The sequence below is a fragment of the Notothenia rossii genome (assembly GCF_949606895.1).
Source record: "Notothenia rossii genome assembly, chromosome: 4".
NCBI lineage: Eukaryota > Metazoa > Chordata > Actinopteri > Perciformes > Nototheniidae > Notothenia > Notothenia rossii.
In genome coordinates, this window is record NC_136902.1 from 86,783,413 (window position 1) to 86,802,320 (window position 18,908).

At 43.0% G+C, this 18,908-nt stretch overlaps 1 protein-coding gene across 5 annotated transcripts in view; it reads right to left on the minus strand.

Moving 5' to 3' along the window:
* The window catches only part of LOC307036631 (uncharacterized protein), a 32,611-nt gene that overhangs the window by 8,956 nt on the left and 4,747 nt on the right, over positions 1-18,908 (minus strand). Inside the window, exons 5-7 of one of the 5 annotated variants that reach the window (XM_079677116.1) lie at positions 9,816-9,899; positions 9,578-9,709; positions 9,009-9,465 (exon numbers count right to left, since the gene is read on the minus strand). The exons of 2 other annotated variants lie outside the window; for them this stretch is intronic. In XM_079677116.1, coding sequence (XP_079533242.1) covers positions 9,182-9,465; positions 9,578-9,709; positions 9,816-9,899 — 500 coding nt within the window. In that variant the 3' untranslated portion in view covers positions 9,009-9,181. Of the gene's footprint in view, positions 1-9,008; positions 9,466-9,577; positions 9,710-9,815; positions 9,900-18,295; positions 18,809-18,908 lie in introns of those variants that run through there. 2 more of the 5 variants (XM_079677119.1, XM_079677118.1) reach the window with 2 other exon arrangements.

Genomic DNA, 18,908 nt, shown 5'->3' on the forward strand with positions numbered 1-18,908 from the left:
AGCAACTGCTCAACCTGGGTTTCATAATAAACACAGAAAAGAGCATGTTGTGCCCGGCACAGACTGTACTCTTCCTGGGTTTACACCTGAACTCGGTGCCCAGCCCGCCTGTCAGCGGAAAGAGTGAAAGCTTTCAGAGCTTGCCTCGCTCATTTCCAGCTGCGCAAACATGTTCTTTTCAGATCATGCCTGCGGTTACTGGGGCTCATGGCGTCAGCCATCCTGGTTGTACGGCTGGGACGGTTACACATGAGGGAGTTTCAGCGCTGGGTAGCCGCTCTAAAACTAAACCCCGCGCGTCATGGAGCACGGAGAGTGATGGTTACTGTGAAATGCGTAATGGCACTGCGCCACTGGCTGCACCCGACTTTTCTGGTACGGGGCGTGCCTATGGGTGCTGTCCTTTCACGGAAGGTGGTCACCACAGACGCATGTCTGACAGGCTGGGGAGGTATTTACGAAGGTCGTCCGGTGAGGGGTCTCTGGAGCAGAGACCTCCAGCGGTCGCACATAAATTACCTGGAGCTTTTAGCGGTGTTCCTCACCCTAAAACGCTTTCTGCCTTTTCTCAGAGGACACCATGTCCTTGTGAGGACGGACAATACGACCACAATATCGTATATAAACCGACAAGGGGGTTTGCGCTCTCTCCAGTTACACATGCTGGCACGCAAACTGATCTTGTGGAGCTGCGGCCGTCTCCTCTCTCTGAGAGCGACGCACGTACCGGGTGTGATGAACCTCGGTGCAGACCTGCTGTCCAGAGGTGTACCACTATATGCAGACTGGACTCTACATCCAATGATTGTGAGCCAGCTGTGGGTGCGTTACGGCCGAGCCGCGGTAGATCTGTTCGCATCAAAAGAAAATGCTCACTGTCAGCTTTTCTTTTCAATGCGCGATCAAAACGCACCATTAGGCGTGGACGCGCTCGCGCACATTTGGCCTCCGGTCCTCCTGCTTCCTCCACTAGGTCTCTTTATGACTGTAAGTGGAGGGTGTTTGAGGACTAGTGCCTTCAAAAAGGGCACACCTCTTTTCAATGCCCTGTGGGAGTGATTTTATCATTTCTACAGGACCTAATTGATCAACACAGAGCTTTCTCCACGATCGAAGTCTACCTGGCTGCTATTGCTGCATGCCATGTGGGTTTTGAGGGTAAGACGGCTGGCCAGCATCCTCTGGTCTGCCGTTTTATGAAGGGAGCTTGCAGGCTCCTTCCTGTTTCCAGGTCACTGGTGCCCTTATGGGACTTGACAGTGGTTTTAGATGGGCTCACTCGAGCCCCATTTGAACCCCTGGAAGAAGCTGACATGAAGCACCTGTCACTCAAGACAGTGCTGTTACTGACCCTGGCATCCGCCAAGCGAGTCAGTGACATTCATGCGCTATCTGTACATCCTTCATGCACTCAGTTCGCCCGAGGGTTAACGAGAGTGTTGCTGAAGCCCAACCCTGCCTTTATACCTAAGGTGGTTGGTTCATGTACCCCCTTTGACATTGAGGTATTTCCTCCGCCGCTGTGTCCCTCCGGGGAACAGCAGCCGAATTTGCTATGTCCAGTCCGTGCTTTACGCACTTATATGGACAGATCAAAAGAGTTTCGTCATAATGACCAACTCTTTGTGTCCTGGGCTAACCCTCAGAAGGGCAAGCCTGTTACTAAGCAACGGCTCTCTCACTGGATTGTGGAGGCAATTGCTTTGGCTTACACGAGTCAGGGTCTGCAGGCACCTTCGGGTTTGCGTGCTCATTCGACTCGTGGTCTGGCTACATCCTGGGCTTTGTTCAAGGGTGTTTCCATCCAAGACATTTGTGCAGCAGCGAGCTGGTCCTCGCCGCTCACTTTTGTCCGCTTTTACAGATTAGACGTCTTTGCTCCCAGTGTGGCCCATGCAGTGCTGGGCCCCCTGCTGAGTTAGAGCTCTAACTGTTAAGTTCTGGTTGGTCTTGGTGACTTTTGAGATAAGCTCGTCTGGCAATTCGGGAGCTACAATATCCCATAGTGAGACATCGAACGGAGTGTTATGAATGAGAACTATAGGTTACTTACGTAACCCCAGTTCTCAGAGTAACATGAAGTGAGATGTCTCACCAGACGGCCCTCCTTGCTATGGTGAAGCGAGAAGAGGTGCTTATTTTGAATGACGCATGCGGCGTAGCGCAAGCTACTTATAGGGGGTGGATTCCCTGACGCTGACGTCAAGATCACCAGCCAATCAGGATTGGCGTAATGAGATTAATGCTTCTGTTTGCTCCGCGATGAGGCGCATCCCATAGTGAGACATCTCACTTCATGTTACTCTGAGAACTGGGGTTACGTAAGTAACCTATAGTTAACCCCGATCAGTGCTGCCATTCATCTTAAGTTCAGACACTCCCCAGTTCCAGTACGCAGTGGAACGGAGCATACAAGCAATACGATACGTTTTAAGTCGATACAATTATTCTGAAATTAATATTGTGACTCAAGTTGTTGGTTTGGGGGGATCAAAATCCCTCCGCTCCACATTGGGCTCCATGATCACCCAGTCTTCTTTTTTCAATAGCGATCGCCTCGCTGCACATTGTTTAGTTAATATTTAAGCCATGTTAACAGTGTGACTCTGGATAAGCAAATGTGGGTTATTCAGTTGCTACAGACATTGTGATTTTACTGCAGAGGTCGCGTTAACCGAATATTCTTAGTCTATGACGGATTCTTTTTTTAAATGACTGAAAAATCTGAAAGCAGTCCTTCATTTTGACAGATTAGAACAAACTCGGAACAGCGCCAAAGTTTTCCCCGCAGCGAGGCTCCGGTGTTATGCCGTGTTATTAATGCCTGCCAAAAAGGAATGTTTCCATACCTAATTGTGCCGTGAAAATAATTGAAATATTGAGTTTTGGCTTCACGCTGTGCGCGCTCCCGCGATTTGCAGTGGGCATGCATAACACGGCGCTAACAGTTCACGAACGTGCTCCCCCCCCCCCCCCCCCCCCCCCCCCTCGTCAGAGTTGTGTAAAGGCTGACGGGTAATAATGCATTTTGACCGAAATGTTACGATCCTGTCCGTCACAATGACGGGCAGCGAAAAAGTGTAGCGCAACCTCAACCAGAAATACATTTTAAGTGACAAACTGGGTTTCATTGGGCATGTTGGACACATCAAGTCGACATTGTAGTAAGTCCAATAGCTTGGTTTATAACTCAACTACAGATGCTCCCAACAGCCTCAGCTGTATGTTACTGCGGTGCTGATTAGCATTATGATAGCAGCATGCTAACATGCCAAACTAGTCTTTTGATAACCTCCTTCCTTTAGAAGTGAATTGTGTGACATCTCCGACAATCCATGGGATTGTCGGAGATGTTCTCTGCAACATCAGATTATTGTTGTTTTAAAATAAAAAGGTGAACAAGCATGTATCAATAGTTTTTCAGACTGAAAGTTGTTACATCTGTTAATACATGTATTCTGCAACGTAAAATAGTATAGTGAAACAACTTTATATACAAGAAAGGTTTCTATATTTCCCCACCTTGCGCTAAAATAATGTGATACATTAGCAATGTGAAGTAAATTCTGCAATGAAGACAATCTTTGACACTTTAAAGAATTTCATCTTCACTGCTTTCTTTAGCAACTGAAAACTTGTTCGAGTAAATTAGTATCATTACATCATTAAAAAATGTTTTGAATATATTTAAGACAAATGTAATGTCTCCAATTTGACATATACTCATCGTATACCTTGTTGCTGTAGCTTTAACGTGTCCATCTCAGTCTTCTGTAACTCCAGTTCTCTCAGCTTAGCTGCCTGTGCTAAAAAGAAAGGTATACAAAAAGATTCTAAGGTAAAACCCATTCTTCACAAACAACAGCTCTGTAATTTGTGAATGAAAAACAAATATTATATTTTAAAAAGTGGTTCCCATATGTCTTCCCTCCCCACCTTACACACTACAGTACCTTCGTTCTCTCTCTGAAGGTGCCTCGTCTCCACCCTCTGTTCAGCCAAAGAGGCGCTCATCTCTCTCAGCACAGCGTGGATGTCTTGAGGACAGGTCTGTTGGTGCTCAGTCACATTTGTTGGTTCTCCTCCCTGGGATTCAGCATGATGTGGAACAATGTCATTGTCAGACTGAAGCTGAGCCGTAGAGAGAGAGCAGATCAGCAGCAACAGAGGAAAACACATGGTCATCTCCATGCTCAAAGAGGCAGTCTGTTCAGACCTACTTTAGAGTCTCTGTGGTAATCCCAGCTTTATATAGTGTCTTCTCCTGATCAATCATTACTGAAAATATTGACCATAAACATGTGGAAAAAAAACTTTGAGCATGTTCTCAGGAAAACTACAGAAATAACACAACACACCCGGGCGCTGTGCTATAGCTGGTCTGCTCCTGGTACTAGGATGGGTTAAATGCTGAGAACAAATATCACAACATTGCAAATTACCTCCAATTCAAGGACCCAACGCAGTCTCATAAATGCACAAAAATGACCTTCTGATAAAATATTGGAGCATCTGGAAAATATCTTTGAAAACACAGCACACAATAGTAAACAAGCTTTTACTTTTGACTTGTTGTTGAAACATCGTTTTTGATTCTTGATGGTGTGTGTGTGTGTGTGTGTGTGTGTGTGTGTGTGTGTGTGTGTGTGTGTGTGTGTGTGTGTGTGTGTGTGTGTGTGTGTGTGTGTGTGTGTGTGTGTGTGTAGGAAATCTGTTTTTCGATTACAATTTAAAAACTACAATATGAATAGACAAACATTAAAATCATCTAGTGGCAGTTAACAGTGTCAGTAAGTCAATGTAAACAACATTATTATCATCCACTTGTTCAAACATTAATGACAGTGAGATAAAGTGACCTCAATGAGGCTGTTCATTCGGTGATATGATAAAAGACTTACCAGAAACTAAATTAAGAAGACTATAAAATATATTTTCTCCCTTTGCTTCCTCAATAAATCCAGCATAGTTACAAAGTCTGACTTTTAAAGAACAACACAACGTTATAAAACATCTACAGGCAGGAAGTAGCCGAATGATGTGCGCTTTATCAGATGTTTAACACAACATTATTTGTTCAAACTGATATTAACCACTCTTTCCCAAAACAAAACACAAGTGCTGAGTCAGAAAGTCAAAATATGACAAAGTGCAAAGCTTCTCAGCTGAAAATGGATCAGAGTGACTGTCTTCACAGAGCCTGAGATCTCACCAACATCTGAGACAACTATTGGTGATTATTGTATCTCTCAGAAACAGATAAGACACATCTTTTTGGTTTTCTACTAACAGTATGAATTTTTTATGATCAACTTTGTGTGTTTACAAATAGTATTGCATTGATATGTCTATAGTATTTAAAGGTAAGAGAGGTGTCATACATAATAACCTAATAAACCTAATAGAGGTGTCATACATAATAACCTAATAAAAGTAAATGTAACAACTACTACAGTGCAACAAAACAGGAAGATTAAATGTGGTCTCTTAAACATAAGATCTCTAGCATCTAAAGCAATACTGGTAAATGATTTAATATCAGATTATAATATTGATATATGCTGTCTCACTGAAACTTGGTTGAGACATGAAGAATATGTCAGCATAAATGAGGCCACTCCACCCAGCCATATCAATACTCATATTGCCCGAGGCACGGGCCGAGGAGGTGGAGTTGCAGCAATCTTTGACTCAAGTTTACTTATCAATACTAAACAAAAATTAAATTATACCTCCTTTGAAAGCCTCATTTTCAGTCTTACGCATCCGACCTGGAAAACTTTGCAGCCAATCTTATTTGTTACAGTGTACCGTGCACCAGGTCCTTATTCAGAATTCTTAGCAGAATTCTCTGAGTTTTTATCAGCTTTGGTACTTAAAACAGATAAAGTAATTATCGTAGGTGACTTTAATATTCATGTTGACGATGATAAAAATAGCCTTACTGTTGCATTTAACTCTATATTAGATTCTGTTGGTTTCTGTCAGAGTGTAAATAAACCAACCCACTGCTATAATCACACTCTTGACCTTGTTCTGACTTATGGTATTGAAATTGAGCAACTATTAGTCGAACCGCATAATCCTGCTTTATCCGACCATTTCTTAGTAACTTTTGAAGTACTGTTACTAGACTACAAAGCATTAGCCAAAAGCTCCTGCAGCAGAAACCTATCTGTTAGTGCTATAGCCAAATTTAAGGAAGAGATTCCACCAATACTTAACTCGATAGCATGTCTGCATGTAGGGGAGGAAACTTATACAAAATGTACACCACCCCAAATTGATCATGTTGTTGATAGTGCTACAGATGCGCTGCGAATAAAATTAGACTCTGTTGCTCCTTTGAAAAAGAAGAAAATAAAACAACATAGATTAGCTCCATGGCATAATGCCGAAACCCGCAAAATAAAGCAAAAGTCGAGACAACTTGAAAGGATATGGCGTTCCACTAAACTTGAAGAATCTCGTTTAATTTGGCATATTACTCTCAATGAATATAAGAAAGCACTGCGTAAAGCGAGAGCAGCATACTACTCTTCATTAATAGATGAGAATAAGAATAATGCAAGATTTCTTTTCAGCACTGTAGCCAGGCTGACAGAGAGCCACAGCTCGACTGAGCCTTCTATTCCCATAGCACTCAGTAGTAATGATTTTATGTGCTTTTTTAACGATAAAATTGTTACTCTTAGAAACAAAATCAATGACCTCTTGCCTTTGACCAGTATAGTGTTATCAACAGCTCCCGGAAACGTAAGTTCTAATAATATTACACTAGATAGTAAACTAGAATGCTTTTCAGCCATAAACCTTGAACAATTAAATTAAATGATTCTCTCTTCTAAACCATCAACGTGTATCTTAGACCCGATTCCAACTAAGCTGTTAAAAGAAGTTTTTCCATTAATTAGCACTTCTTTATTAAATATTATGAATATGTCTTTATTATCAGGCTATGTTCCAAAATCATTCAAAGTAGCAGTGATAAAACCGCTTCTTAAAAAGCACAACCTCGATCCAGAGGTTTTAGCCAACTATAGACCTATTTCTAATCTTCCGTTCCTCTCAAAAATTCTTGAGAAAGCAGTCGCAAAACAGCTGTGTGATTACTTAAGAAACTATGATTTATTTGAAGATTTTCAGTCTGGCTTTAGAACACAACATAGCACAGAGACAGCTCTGGTTAAAGTCACAAATGACATTCTAATAGCCTCTGACAAGGGACTTGTCTCTATTCTTGTCTTGCTCGATCTTAGTGCTGCATTTGATACTATCGACCATGATATCCTATTGCAAAGACTAGAGCACTTAGTTGGCATACAGGGAACTGCTTTAGGCTGGTTTAGGTCTTATCTATCTGAACGCTCTCAGTTTGTACGTGTCAACGATGAATCTTCCATGCAAACCAAAGTTAGCCATGGAGTGCCACAGGGCTCAGTGCTTGGACCTATTTTGTTCACCCTATATATGCTTCCGTTAGGCAATATTATAAGGAATCATTCTGTAAACTTTCATTGTTATGCGGATGATACTCAACTATATTTATCAATCAAGCCTGATGAAATTAATCATCTAAATAAAATTCAAGACTGCCTCAAGGACTTAAAAACGTGGATGACCTTACATTTTTTGATGTTAAACACGACCAAAACTGAAGTTATTGTACTTGGCCCGAAGAATCTACGAAACAAATTATCTAAAGATATATTAACTATGGATGGCATTAATTTGGCCTCCAGTGAGACTGTAAGGAATCTTGGTGTTATATTTGATCAGGATTTATCCTTTAACGCCCACATAAAATCAATTTCAAGGACCGCCTACTTCCATCTACGTAACATTGCAAAAATCAGGCATATCTTGCCTCAAAACGATGCAGAGAAACTAGTCCATGCATTTGTTACTTCAAGGCTGGATTATTGTAACTCCTTATTATCAGGGTGTACCAAGAAGTCAGTCAAGTCGCTTCAGCTGATTCAAAATGCTGCAGCTCGTGTACTAACCAGAGTTAGGAAAAGGGACCACATTACTCCTGTTCTGGCTGCCTTACACTGGCTCCCTATAGAACACAGGATAGAATTTAAAATTCTTCTTCTCGCCTACAAAGCCCTTAATGGGCAGGCGCCATCTTACCTTAAAGAACTCATTATACCCTATTGTCCTACTAGGGCATTGCGTTCCAAGAATGCAGGGTTGTTGGTTGTTCCTAGAGTCTCTAAAAGTACAATGGGAGCCAGAGCCTTTTCTTATCAAGCTCCACTTTTGTGGAATCAGCTTCCAGTTTGTGTTCGGACGGCAGACACCCTATCCGTTTTTAAGAGTGCGCTTAAGACTTTCCTTTTTGATAAAGCTTATAGTTAGGGCTGATTAGATTCAGCCCCTAGTTTTGCTGATATAGGCTTAGTTTGTCGGGGGACATCTTACTTCTTCCTTCTCTCTGTCTATACCTGTGTACTCTCATGTTCCGATTAACCCAGCTTCCCCAAATCTCTTTCTTTTTGGTGTCTATATACGCCGGGATCCGGAGTCATGGATGATCCTGCGGTCCTGTGTCATGGATTGCGAGTCCTGGATCTTGAGTCGTGGCTGCGGTCCTGGATCATAAGTCCTGGATGGATATCCTCGTGGATTCATCTTCTTATTATACACACATGCATTTCAAAACATTTGGACTACCTATGTTGCAAATGTATTATCTTTTCAATTTACACACGGCATCTATTGCACGTCTGTCCGTCCTGGGAGAGGGATCCCTCCTCTGTTGCTCTCCCTGAGGTTTCTCCCATTTTTCCCTTTAAACTGTGGGGTTTTCTCTGGAAGTTTTTCCTTGTACGATGTGAGGGTCTAAGGACAGAGGGTGTCGTATTGTCATACTGATATTCTGTACAAACTGTGAAGTCCACTGAGACAAATGTAACATTTGTGATATTGGGCTATATAAATAAACATTGATTGATTGATTGATTGAAGAGAACATGAAAAAACATGTAATATTTATAAATGGCTGTTACTGTGAAGCTTGTCAGTCAGCTTTCATTGACAGGAGAAAAACAGTGAGACTTTAATTTGCTGCTACTGATACAGTCCTTTTGGTTGTTGTGCAGCATCGTCAATAAAAAAGCAAAGCTGTAATACAAAAAGAAATAGATCATATAGCGGAAGAAAATGAGTTTCCCTTTCACATGGTGAAAAGCAGATGACCACTGAAAGTGCAATGGTGATTTTCATTGTCATGCATTTGATTGTTTTGCCGCAAACGCAAAAACACAACATCTCCGACCTCTAGAAGCAGTGTGGCACCATTAGAAGATGACCCAGCACCTGACGGCTGATTTTCATATGCAGCACAAACGTTCTCTCCATTCTTGATCAACACAGCACCTGAACCATGTGAAGGATGACCGAGATCATATACGTAGAACTCAAAGTGGTAGGCTCCTCTCACCGATGAAATGAAAAAACCTGTGGGACATTTCTTGTTAGTGAAGGTAACTTGAGATTTTTATTGATCATGTATTTGAATTCAGCAAAGCCTAAAACCTGCTACTATTTTAAATTGTATACGATTGAGTACCTGTGTTTGGGTTGTAGACATTCCCAATGTTTGAGAAGACGTTTCTGAAGACCAGATTAGTGTGAGTGTTAAATGGTCCGATAGTTCCTGAGCCTGAAGCCGACAGAGAGGCTGAGAAAGCCACCTGTTTGACTGAGAGATTTGATTTACCTACTGTGAATTCAAGTTTTTAAATGTGCGCATATTTGTGAATAAGCCTGTTCAAAACTTAATTAAATAATTTAGATCTATGTTTTACTTTCTCCGTCTCTCTTAAGAGCCTCCACCTGGTTTTCTGTGACATTTGACCTGGCTTTCACAGTGATCAGCTCTGCTGCTTGTACTGTGAACAAAGTGACATCATTACATATCTGACAGAAATAGAGTTTGATAGTTTCAAGTATTTCATCATCACTGTCTTCATCAGATTAGCTTTGACCATGGAACATTTTCTTTAATACATATAATATATTATTAGATATTTTTGATAAATATTTATTCTAATATATTCCGTTGCTTCAGCTTGTCCACCTCAGTCTTCTGTGACTCCAGGTTTGCAAGTTTAGCTGCTTGTGCTTGAACAAAATATAAAACAGTACGTCACATGCATGAATTTGATATTGTATTATTTGTCATTGCTCAACATTATCAGGGCTACATCTTGACACATTACCTTGAAGCTCTTGTCTTAGCCTCTCCACCTCAGTCTTCTGTAACTCCAGTTCTTTCAGCTTTGTGGTTTGAGCTTGAATTTATTGAACGATAAAAAAAATGTGTTCCGGTAATACTTTGTGTTTTACAGTTAGTTGTTAAGTTCTTATTTTAGTCATGGTAACAGCATGACTCTAGATTTGAAAATGTGCAATATTCAGTTGCTACAGACATTGTGATTTTACTGCCGCCAAAAACACATTCAGTTAAGTTGCTTGTTGAGGTGCTGATTAGCCAACCCAGTCTCACAAAAAAAGTGTAATAACTACGTTGGTCCACAACTTAGGACGTAGTATTTCTACAAAAACGTCTCTGAAATTGTAAGATCCCTACTTTTTTTTTCACCATTCATTTCCAATGGCTGCCGTCTATGTCACGTGATCTTCACATTTCTCCCTGCAGAAAAAAAAACATGGCCGACCTTCGTTTTATTCTCGGTGGAAAATGCCTATTTTAAGGTTAGTTAAAATGCGTAAATGCGTTTTGATGTCCTTTGATGCGAGAAATATGAGTTGTTATTTCATATTATGTGTGCAGTGGATGTACATGATCTTTAGTTTGCTAGTTATTACGAAGATTACTTCAGGAAATTGTGTCCATACAACGTTTTCATTGTAACCAAGGTTGTTGCTAGGGACGCTGCTATCGATATTATTTCTGTTATGTTGTGTAACTGTTTAATGGTGTTATCTTTATTGCTACCCCCTTCCCCGTCAATTTATAGTGTTGGTCAACAGTGCAACGTATTAGTTTAACAAAATCTGCATCTAAAATGATGGCATAGATACGTTATTTTCCCCTGTGCAATTCTCCAACCCACTCTCACATCTCACATCACATCGTCATGTGAGGACGGGCAGGAGCTGGTGGAACCCCTGGCGGGTCAGGCGTAGACGAGACCCTGGACGGAACCTGGGCTGGTGTCAGAGGGACCCACGACGGAGCAAGGGCTGGTGTCGATGGGATCTCTAGCTAAGATGACAAAAATTGAGAACAAAATGAAAGCGCTCACGTAGTGAGGAACACAACTTTACAGAGCACAAAGAGAGCATAGGCCTAACCATAGCAAGAGACAAGACGAACTGACACTGAACACTGGGAGACAGGGGAATTTAAACACATGACAACAAGACACGGGTGAAAACAATCTGGGGCGGGGCTGGTAATGATGAGCACAGGAGAAACACAAGGGGTACAGGTGAACACAATTAGACACACCAGGGAAACTAACAACAGGGAGGAAAACACAGGGAGAAGGACCAGACAATATACAAGGACGAAAAAACATGACAGGGAGAACAGAGCAGCAAAAACCCATTACCAGACACACCAAACTAAAACCGTGACATGACATAAGAATCGTGACAACTGATGTTTTTTAGTGGATGAGTAATGCAGATATCACTGTGTAATCATTTGACAGTGAGGGAATATATATCCGGTTTTATTATGAAAACTTTGAGACCGGAAAAACTGTTTTCACCCACGCTAACTTTACATGGAAGCTGCATACACGTTCTCCTGGCGAGACCTCAAATCATCTTCGTAATATCTATCAAACTATAGATCCTACACATCGACTGGACGTGGATTATAAGAGTACAATATATACTTCTCGCCAGAAATCGAATCAAAAAGCATTTTACTGGCCAAACTATTCAAAAATTTAGGATTTTCCAGAGAGGGTTATTTGTGAATAAACGTCCCTCCGGAGCGTTTGCAATGAACGGGCGGGAGCATGTTGTTTCTTACACGACCACTAGAGGTTCTCTAGTGGTCGTGTAAGAAACAACATACACTTTTAAACGTGTCTCTGGGTCGTAATAAGGGCATGAACAATCGGCCTACAGTATATGGTCGTTTTTTGTAGGAGGACAGGCTGGGTTGGACTGTAAGTGTAAGTGTAAGTGTGAGCCTTACACTTACACTGTAAGGATTAGTAACATGTATAGTGTTTATGTGATGACATTTGGAGATGTTTAAACGCAATGAGAAAATGCGTTAGCATTCGCGCTAGCATTGGCATACACGGTAGCGTTAGCATACATGCTAACGCAAGCCATAGCCTGTATATGGTTGTTGCACAGCTAGCGTTAGCTATATTTACCTTGTTTACACTTAGCGGTCCTATGTGTTAATCTGTGTATGTTACCCTTGCATGTATGAAATCAATAAGTGCCTTGTAACTTATTTTTTTATAGTTTCACTCCGTTTGAATGTCAGTCGACTGCAAATAAATCAATAAAGGAGCACGGCTGCTCATTCCCTGCTCTCAACAGAGTTTGGCTTGTTGCTTAATCTATGTTCACACTGAGACAGTACAACACATAGAGAGAACAGTACACCTAGTGTTTAAGTACATACAAGAAGGTCAAACAGTATGATCACAAATACATAAACTCAGTTAAAAATCTGTTTTTATAAAGTACAGGCTGCATGTGTTCTCAGCCTTGGAGGAACTTGACATGTTTTGGTACATGTGTCTGAGCCTCTCTTTAGTGGTTAAATAAAACAGATATTTCAACGTGTGCTTACTTTGTTCATGTACTGTTGAGGTTAATTTCAGTAGGTTTGTGCTATAATGTATTTACAAAGTGTGAAGAGGAGGCAACTTTACAATAGGGAACCTGTTCAGGTCAATTAGAGTCAAACTACTAGCGTATTGGTTATGAACAAGAGTTCACTTTAAAATAGGGAACATATTCTTAGATATAAATACACTTATAGTTTCATGTCTTTTAGTTTTTACATAAGAATAGATCACATTTGTTAAGTGTTATTATGCGAGAATTACTATTCTTGTCGTTCTACTGCCTGATTAGGCCCATATTGATTAAGACCAAAACTCGTGTACAACAACTTCCTTACAACAAATAAGCACCAATTAGATGGTTATTGAGGAAAAACTCTCAACTAATGGCTTATTACTTGTAGAATATGGTCATGTAGAATAAGGCATTAATAAGTGTTTTATAATGACTACTAAAGAGCCAATATACTGCTAATATGCATGTTAATGAACCACTAGTTGATGGTTAATTTGTGTACCAAGTGTTACCCCCTCACAGTAATACATTAGCACAATACTCTCTCTTCTGCATGTCCCTTCCTCTCCCTTTCTCCTTGTTGTCTTGATATTTTTGTTTCTTTTTATATATATGTTTATGTATTTATTCCATCCATCCATCCATCTTCTCCCGCTTATCCATGGTCGGGTCGCGGAGGTAGCAGTTCCAGCAGAGAGCCCCAAACTTTCTTTTCCCTGGCCACATCAACCAGCTCTGACTGGGGGATCCCAAGGCGCTCCCAGGCCAGCGAAGAGATATAATCCCTCCATCTGGTTCTAGGTCTACCCCTTGGTCTCTTCCCAGCTGGACGTGCCTGGAACACCTCCCTAGGGAGGCGCCCAGGTGGCATCCTAATTAGGTGCCCGAACCACCTCAACTGGCTCCTTTCGACCCTTATCCCTAAGGGAGACACCAGCCACCCTGCGGAGAAAACCCATCTCGGCCGCTTGTACCCGCGATCTCGTTCTTTCGGTCATGACCCATCCTTCATGACCATAGGTGAGGGTAGGAACGAAAATGGCGCGGTAGACAGAGAGCTTTGCCTTCTGGCTCAGCTCCCTTTTCGTCACAACGGTGCGGTAAAGCGACTGCAGTACCGCTCCCGCTGCTCCGATTCTCCGACCCATCTCACGCTCCATTGTTCCCTCACTCGAGAACAAGACCCCAAGATACTTGAACTCCTTCACTTGGGGTAAGGACTCATTCCCTACTTGGAGTGGACAGTCCATCGGTTTCCTGCTGAGAACCATGGCCTCAGATTTGGAGGTGCTGATCCTCATCCCAGCCGCTTCACACTCGGTTGCGAACAGATCCAGTGAGTGCTGAAGGTCGCAGACCGATGAAGCCATCAGAACCACATCATCTGCAAAAAGCAGTGGTGCAATCCTTAGTCCACCGAACTGCAGACCCCCTCCCCCACGACTGCGCCTCGAAATCCGACCCATGTATATTACAAACAGGATTGGTGACAAAGCGCAGCCCTGGCGGAGGCCAACCCTCACCTGAAATGGGTCCGACTTACTGCCGAGGACCCGGACACAGCTCTCGCTTTGGGAGTACAGAGATTGGATGGCCCTGAGTAGAGACCCCCTCACCCCATACTCCCGCAGCACCTCCCACAGTGACTCCCTGGGAACCCGGTCATACACCTTCTCCAAGTCTACAAAACACATGTACACTGGATAAGCGTACTCCAAGGCCCCCTCCAGGATCCTTGCGAGAGTAAAAAGCTGATCCGTCGTTCCACGACCAGGACGGAATCCGCATTGTTCCTCCTCAATCTGAGGTTCGACAATCGGCCTGACCCTCCTTCCGAGTACCTTAGAGTAAACTTTCCCGGGGAGGCTGAGTAGTGTGATGCCTCTGTAATTGGCACACACCCTCTGATCCCCCTTTTTGAAAAGGGGAACCACCACCCGGTCTGCCACTCCTTCGGTACTGTTTCCGACTTCCACGCAACGTTGATGAGACGTGCCAACCATGACAGTCCCTCAACACCCAGAGCCTTCAGCATTTCTGGGCGGATCTCATCCACCCCCGGGGCTTTGCCACTGTGAAGTTGTTTGACGACCTCAGTGACCTCCCCCCGGGAGATTGGTGTCGATCCCCCGTCATAATCCAGCTCTGCCTCTAACATAGAGGGCGGAGTTGTCGGGTTCAGGAGTTCCTCAAAGTGCTCCTTCCAACGCCCTAACACTCCATCAGTTGAGGTCAACAACGTCCCATCCTTACTGTACACAGCTTGGATGGTTCCCTGCTTCCCCCTCCTGAGGTGTCGGACAGTTTTCCAGAACCACTTTGTTGCCACCCGAAAGTCTTTTTCCATGTCTTCTCCGAACTTCTCCCACACCCGCTGCTTTGCCTCGGCCACGGCTGAGGCTGCTGCCCTTCGGGCCTGTCGGTACCTTGCAACTGCCTCGGGAGTCCCCCGGGATAACAAATCCCTGAAGGCCTCCTTCTTCAGTCGGACGGCTTCCCTGACCACCGGTGTCCACCAGGAGGTTCGAGGGTTACAGCCCCTTGAGGCACCTAGGACCTTGAGACCACAGCTCCCCGCCGCGGCTTCGGCAATAGAGGCTTTGAACACCGACCACTCTGGTTCAATGTCCCCAACCTCCACAGGAATGCCCGAAAAGCTCCGCCGGAGGTGTGAGTTGAAGGCCTCCTGAACTTGGGCTTCCTCTAGACGTTCCCAGTTGACCCTTACTCAGTGGTGTTTTCTCCTGGAGGCCAAGGGAAGCCAGGCTTCCCCTGTTTTTTCAGATTGTAATTATAATTTTAATAAATAAATAAAAAAACTTCGTTTAGTTTCGGAAATTCTTTGTTGTGTGTTGCTGCCGGCCCGTCTCTCCCCCATTCTCATTGAGTATTTTACAAAGAGTGAAACAGCGCCCCTCTAGGTGTTATGGTGAAACAGTAGATTGCACTCTCTGTTGCGAGAGGAGGCCAGCCGAAATTTGCTTCCCTTGGTGAAAAAAAATTGAGGGATTGACCAATCAGATGAGGCTCACGTCATGCCCCTGCCAACCTGTGATTGGTCAGGGCCATGCCAAGGGAAGCCAGAGGCGGCTGGCTTCCCTTGCCTCACAATCCAATCAAATCGCATCAACTTAGTGGTGCAGTGACGCGTCCCAAAAAGTGGAAGTAAACTGCGCTCGGTTTCCCTCGACATAAAAGCAATGCGATTTCTCCATAGGATTTTGGAAAATAGCTCGAAAAAAGGTCAGTGGAAAACGAAGCTGTTAGGTAAATGCACGTTTTGTTCAGTCGGATAATATCCACATGTCTACCCTACTTTTATAATTTTCGAATCATAAATCTAATCGATAGAAGATAGATAGCGTCACTGCACCACTCTTACCGCCGTTAGAAAGTAGCAAGCAACTGAAGCAAGTGCAATTATGGAGGGTGGAGATTTGGAGTATTTAATCAAAAATAATTGTACTAAACTTCCGCTGCAGCAGCAACAACAAATACAATCTGATGACAGGCCAATGCCCAAACTGGAGCTGTGTACAGCGAGGAACAAACGAGCGAACAGGACGTAAAACGTTAAACGTCCTGATTTAGTTTGTGAATGAATGCTTATTAGAGTTTGGGCTGGAGAGTGCGTGCGGACCTGTCGGTCAGATAACAGGCGTGTGTAAGTCCTGCATCTGTATGATACAAATGTGTGTAAAATGATACCGGGCGCTGTAATCACTCATCTGGTTCCATTATTACATTGACCACCACACCCCCCCACCCCCCCCCCAAAAGAAAGGACGTATTATTGGCTTCCCCTAATTTTTACCCCACGCCACGCTACTGCCCTTACTACACGTTTGGGCTTACCAGGTCTATCCAGAGGCTTCCCCCGCCACTCGACCCAACTCACCACCAGATGGTGATCTATTGACAACTCCGCCCCTCTCTTTACCCGAGTGTCCAAAACATACGGCCTCAGGTCCGATGATACGATAACGAAATCGATCATGGACCTTCTGCCTAGGGTGCTCTGGTACCACGTACACTTATGAGCATCCTTATGTTCGAACATTGTGTTTGTTATGGCCAATCCATGACTAGCACAGAAGTCCAGTAACAAACCACCACTCCGGTTCAGATCAGGGGGGCCGTTCCTCCCAATCACTCCCCTCCAAGTGTCTCCATCATTGCCCACATGTGCGTTGAAGTCTCCCAGCAAGATTAAAGAGTCCCCTTCAGGAGCCCCTTACAGGACTCTTTCCAGGGTCTCCAAGAAGGCCGTATACTCCGAACTGCTGTTGGGTGCATAAGCACACACAAACATTCAGAGTTTTCCCCCCCATAACCCGCAGGCGTAGGGAGGCAACCCTCTCGTCCACTGGGGTAGACTCTAACAACGAAGCACCCAACCGGGGACTTGGGAGTATCCCCACACCCGCCCGGTGCCTCACACCTTGAGCAACTCCGGAGAAGAATAGAGTCCAACCCATATCCAGAAGTAAGGTTCCAGAGCCGACGCTGTGCGTAGAGGTGAGCCCAACCAGATCCAACTGGTAACGCTCCACCTCCCGCATAAGCTCCGGCTCCTTCCCCCCCAGAGAGGTGACGTTCCACGTCCCCAAAGCCAGCTTCTGTCGCCCGGGTCTGGTCCGTCTTGACCCTCTTCCTTTACTGCCACCCTTCTGGCAGCGCACCCGTTGGTGGTGGCGTCTTTATCAATTGATTTTGTTGGTGGTAAATACTTTTTTTGTTTTGTAAATATGTTTGTATGCATTGTGAGAAATGATAGAAAGTTGTTTTTTTAAAAGAGGAAGGAATGCATTGTGTGCTGTTTTGTTTTTGTATTATTACTGTGTTTATTAAATAAAATGGTAACATATATAAATATATATCTATATTTATATGTGAACATTGGGGTTTCTGTTGTTCCATAAAAACAATAATATGTATTTAGATATATTTAAGACACTTCTATTTATTATTGTTTTATTATTTATTATTATTTCGAAAAATAACATGTTCTTTTATTTTCAAACCATCATTGTGAAGAAAATTCCTGAAGGAGTATTGCAGTGATTTGTTTGTGCTTTTATTCAAATGTATGAGAACATGAAAACAATGTATTTAACTTTGTTTAGATGCCTGCTGCCTTGAAACCTCGTCGTTCATGTTTCATGTACAGGACAAACTCTGTCAATGAGGCTTTAATTTGCTGGTGCTGATTCAGTTCTTGTGTATGTTGAGATGCTTAAAACAGATAGAGCGAAGCTATATGTAAGATGGATTTGAAGCAACAAACGTAATTCCCCCTCTCACATTAAGAGCACTAAAAAACAAACAAAAAGATCTGACAGGAAAAGTAAAGTTGTTTTGATGAATGCTGAGCTCTAACCTACATGTAGGTATTCTCCTTGTCATCTTCATCGGGGCAAAAAAAAAAGGATTTATCTTGAGTATTTCTCGAAATTCATGAAAAAAACACAAAATTCTCATGAATTATTGCACCTCCTTTATTTGATGTTGAAAATCTGGTACAAGTTTTCCGTTCCTGTTTATCACTGTGTATTTCATGCAAATCCCTCAACAAAACTGAACAAAAAATGCACCCATATGTTTGATTAAAAAGTGTATTGTACAGTGTTGTTATCAGCTTTCATATAAAGGAAAAACTAACTGCACTTTTTTCAACAAGTACTGACACAACAAAAAAAACGGGTCTTTGTTCACATGGTGAAAAGTAGATGACCACTAAAGGTGCTATAATGATCTTCATCGTCATATATCTTGGAGTTTTCCCACAAACGCAAAACCACAACATCTCCGACCTCTAGAAGCAGCGTGGCACCATTAGAAGATTTTGCCCAACCTGAAGGCTGGTGTTCATATGCAATACAAACTCTCTCTCCGTTCTTGATCAACACAGCTGCTGAAGAATGTGACGGATGACCGGGACCACATACGTAGAACTCAAAGTGGTAGGCTCCTCTCACCGGTGCAATGAAAAAACCTGTGGAACATTTTCTGTCAGTGAAGGTAACTATCGATTTGTTTACTGATCATGTATTTTATTCAGCATAGCCGAAAACCTAAAACTAATTTTAAATGAT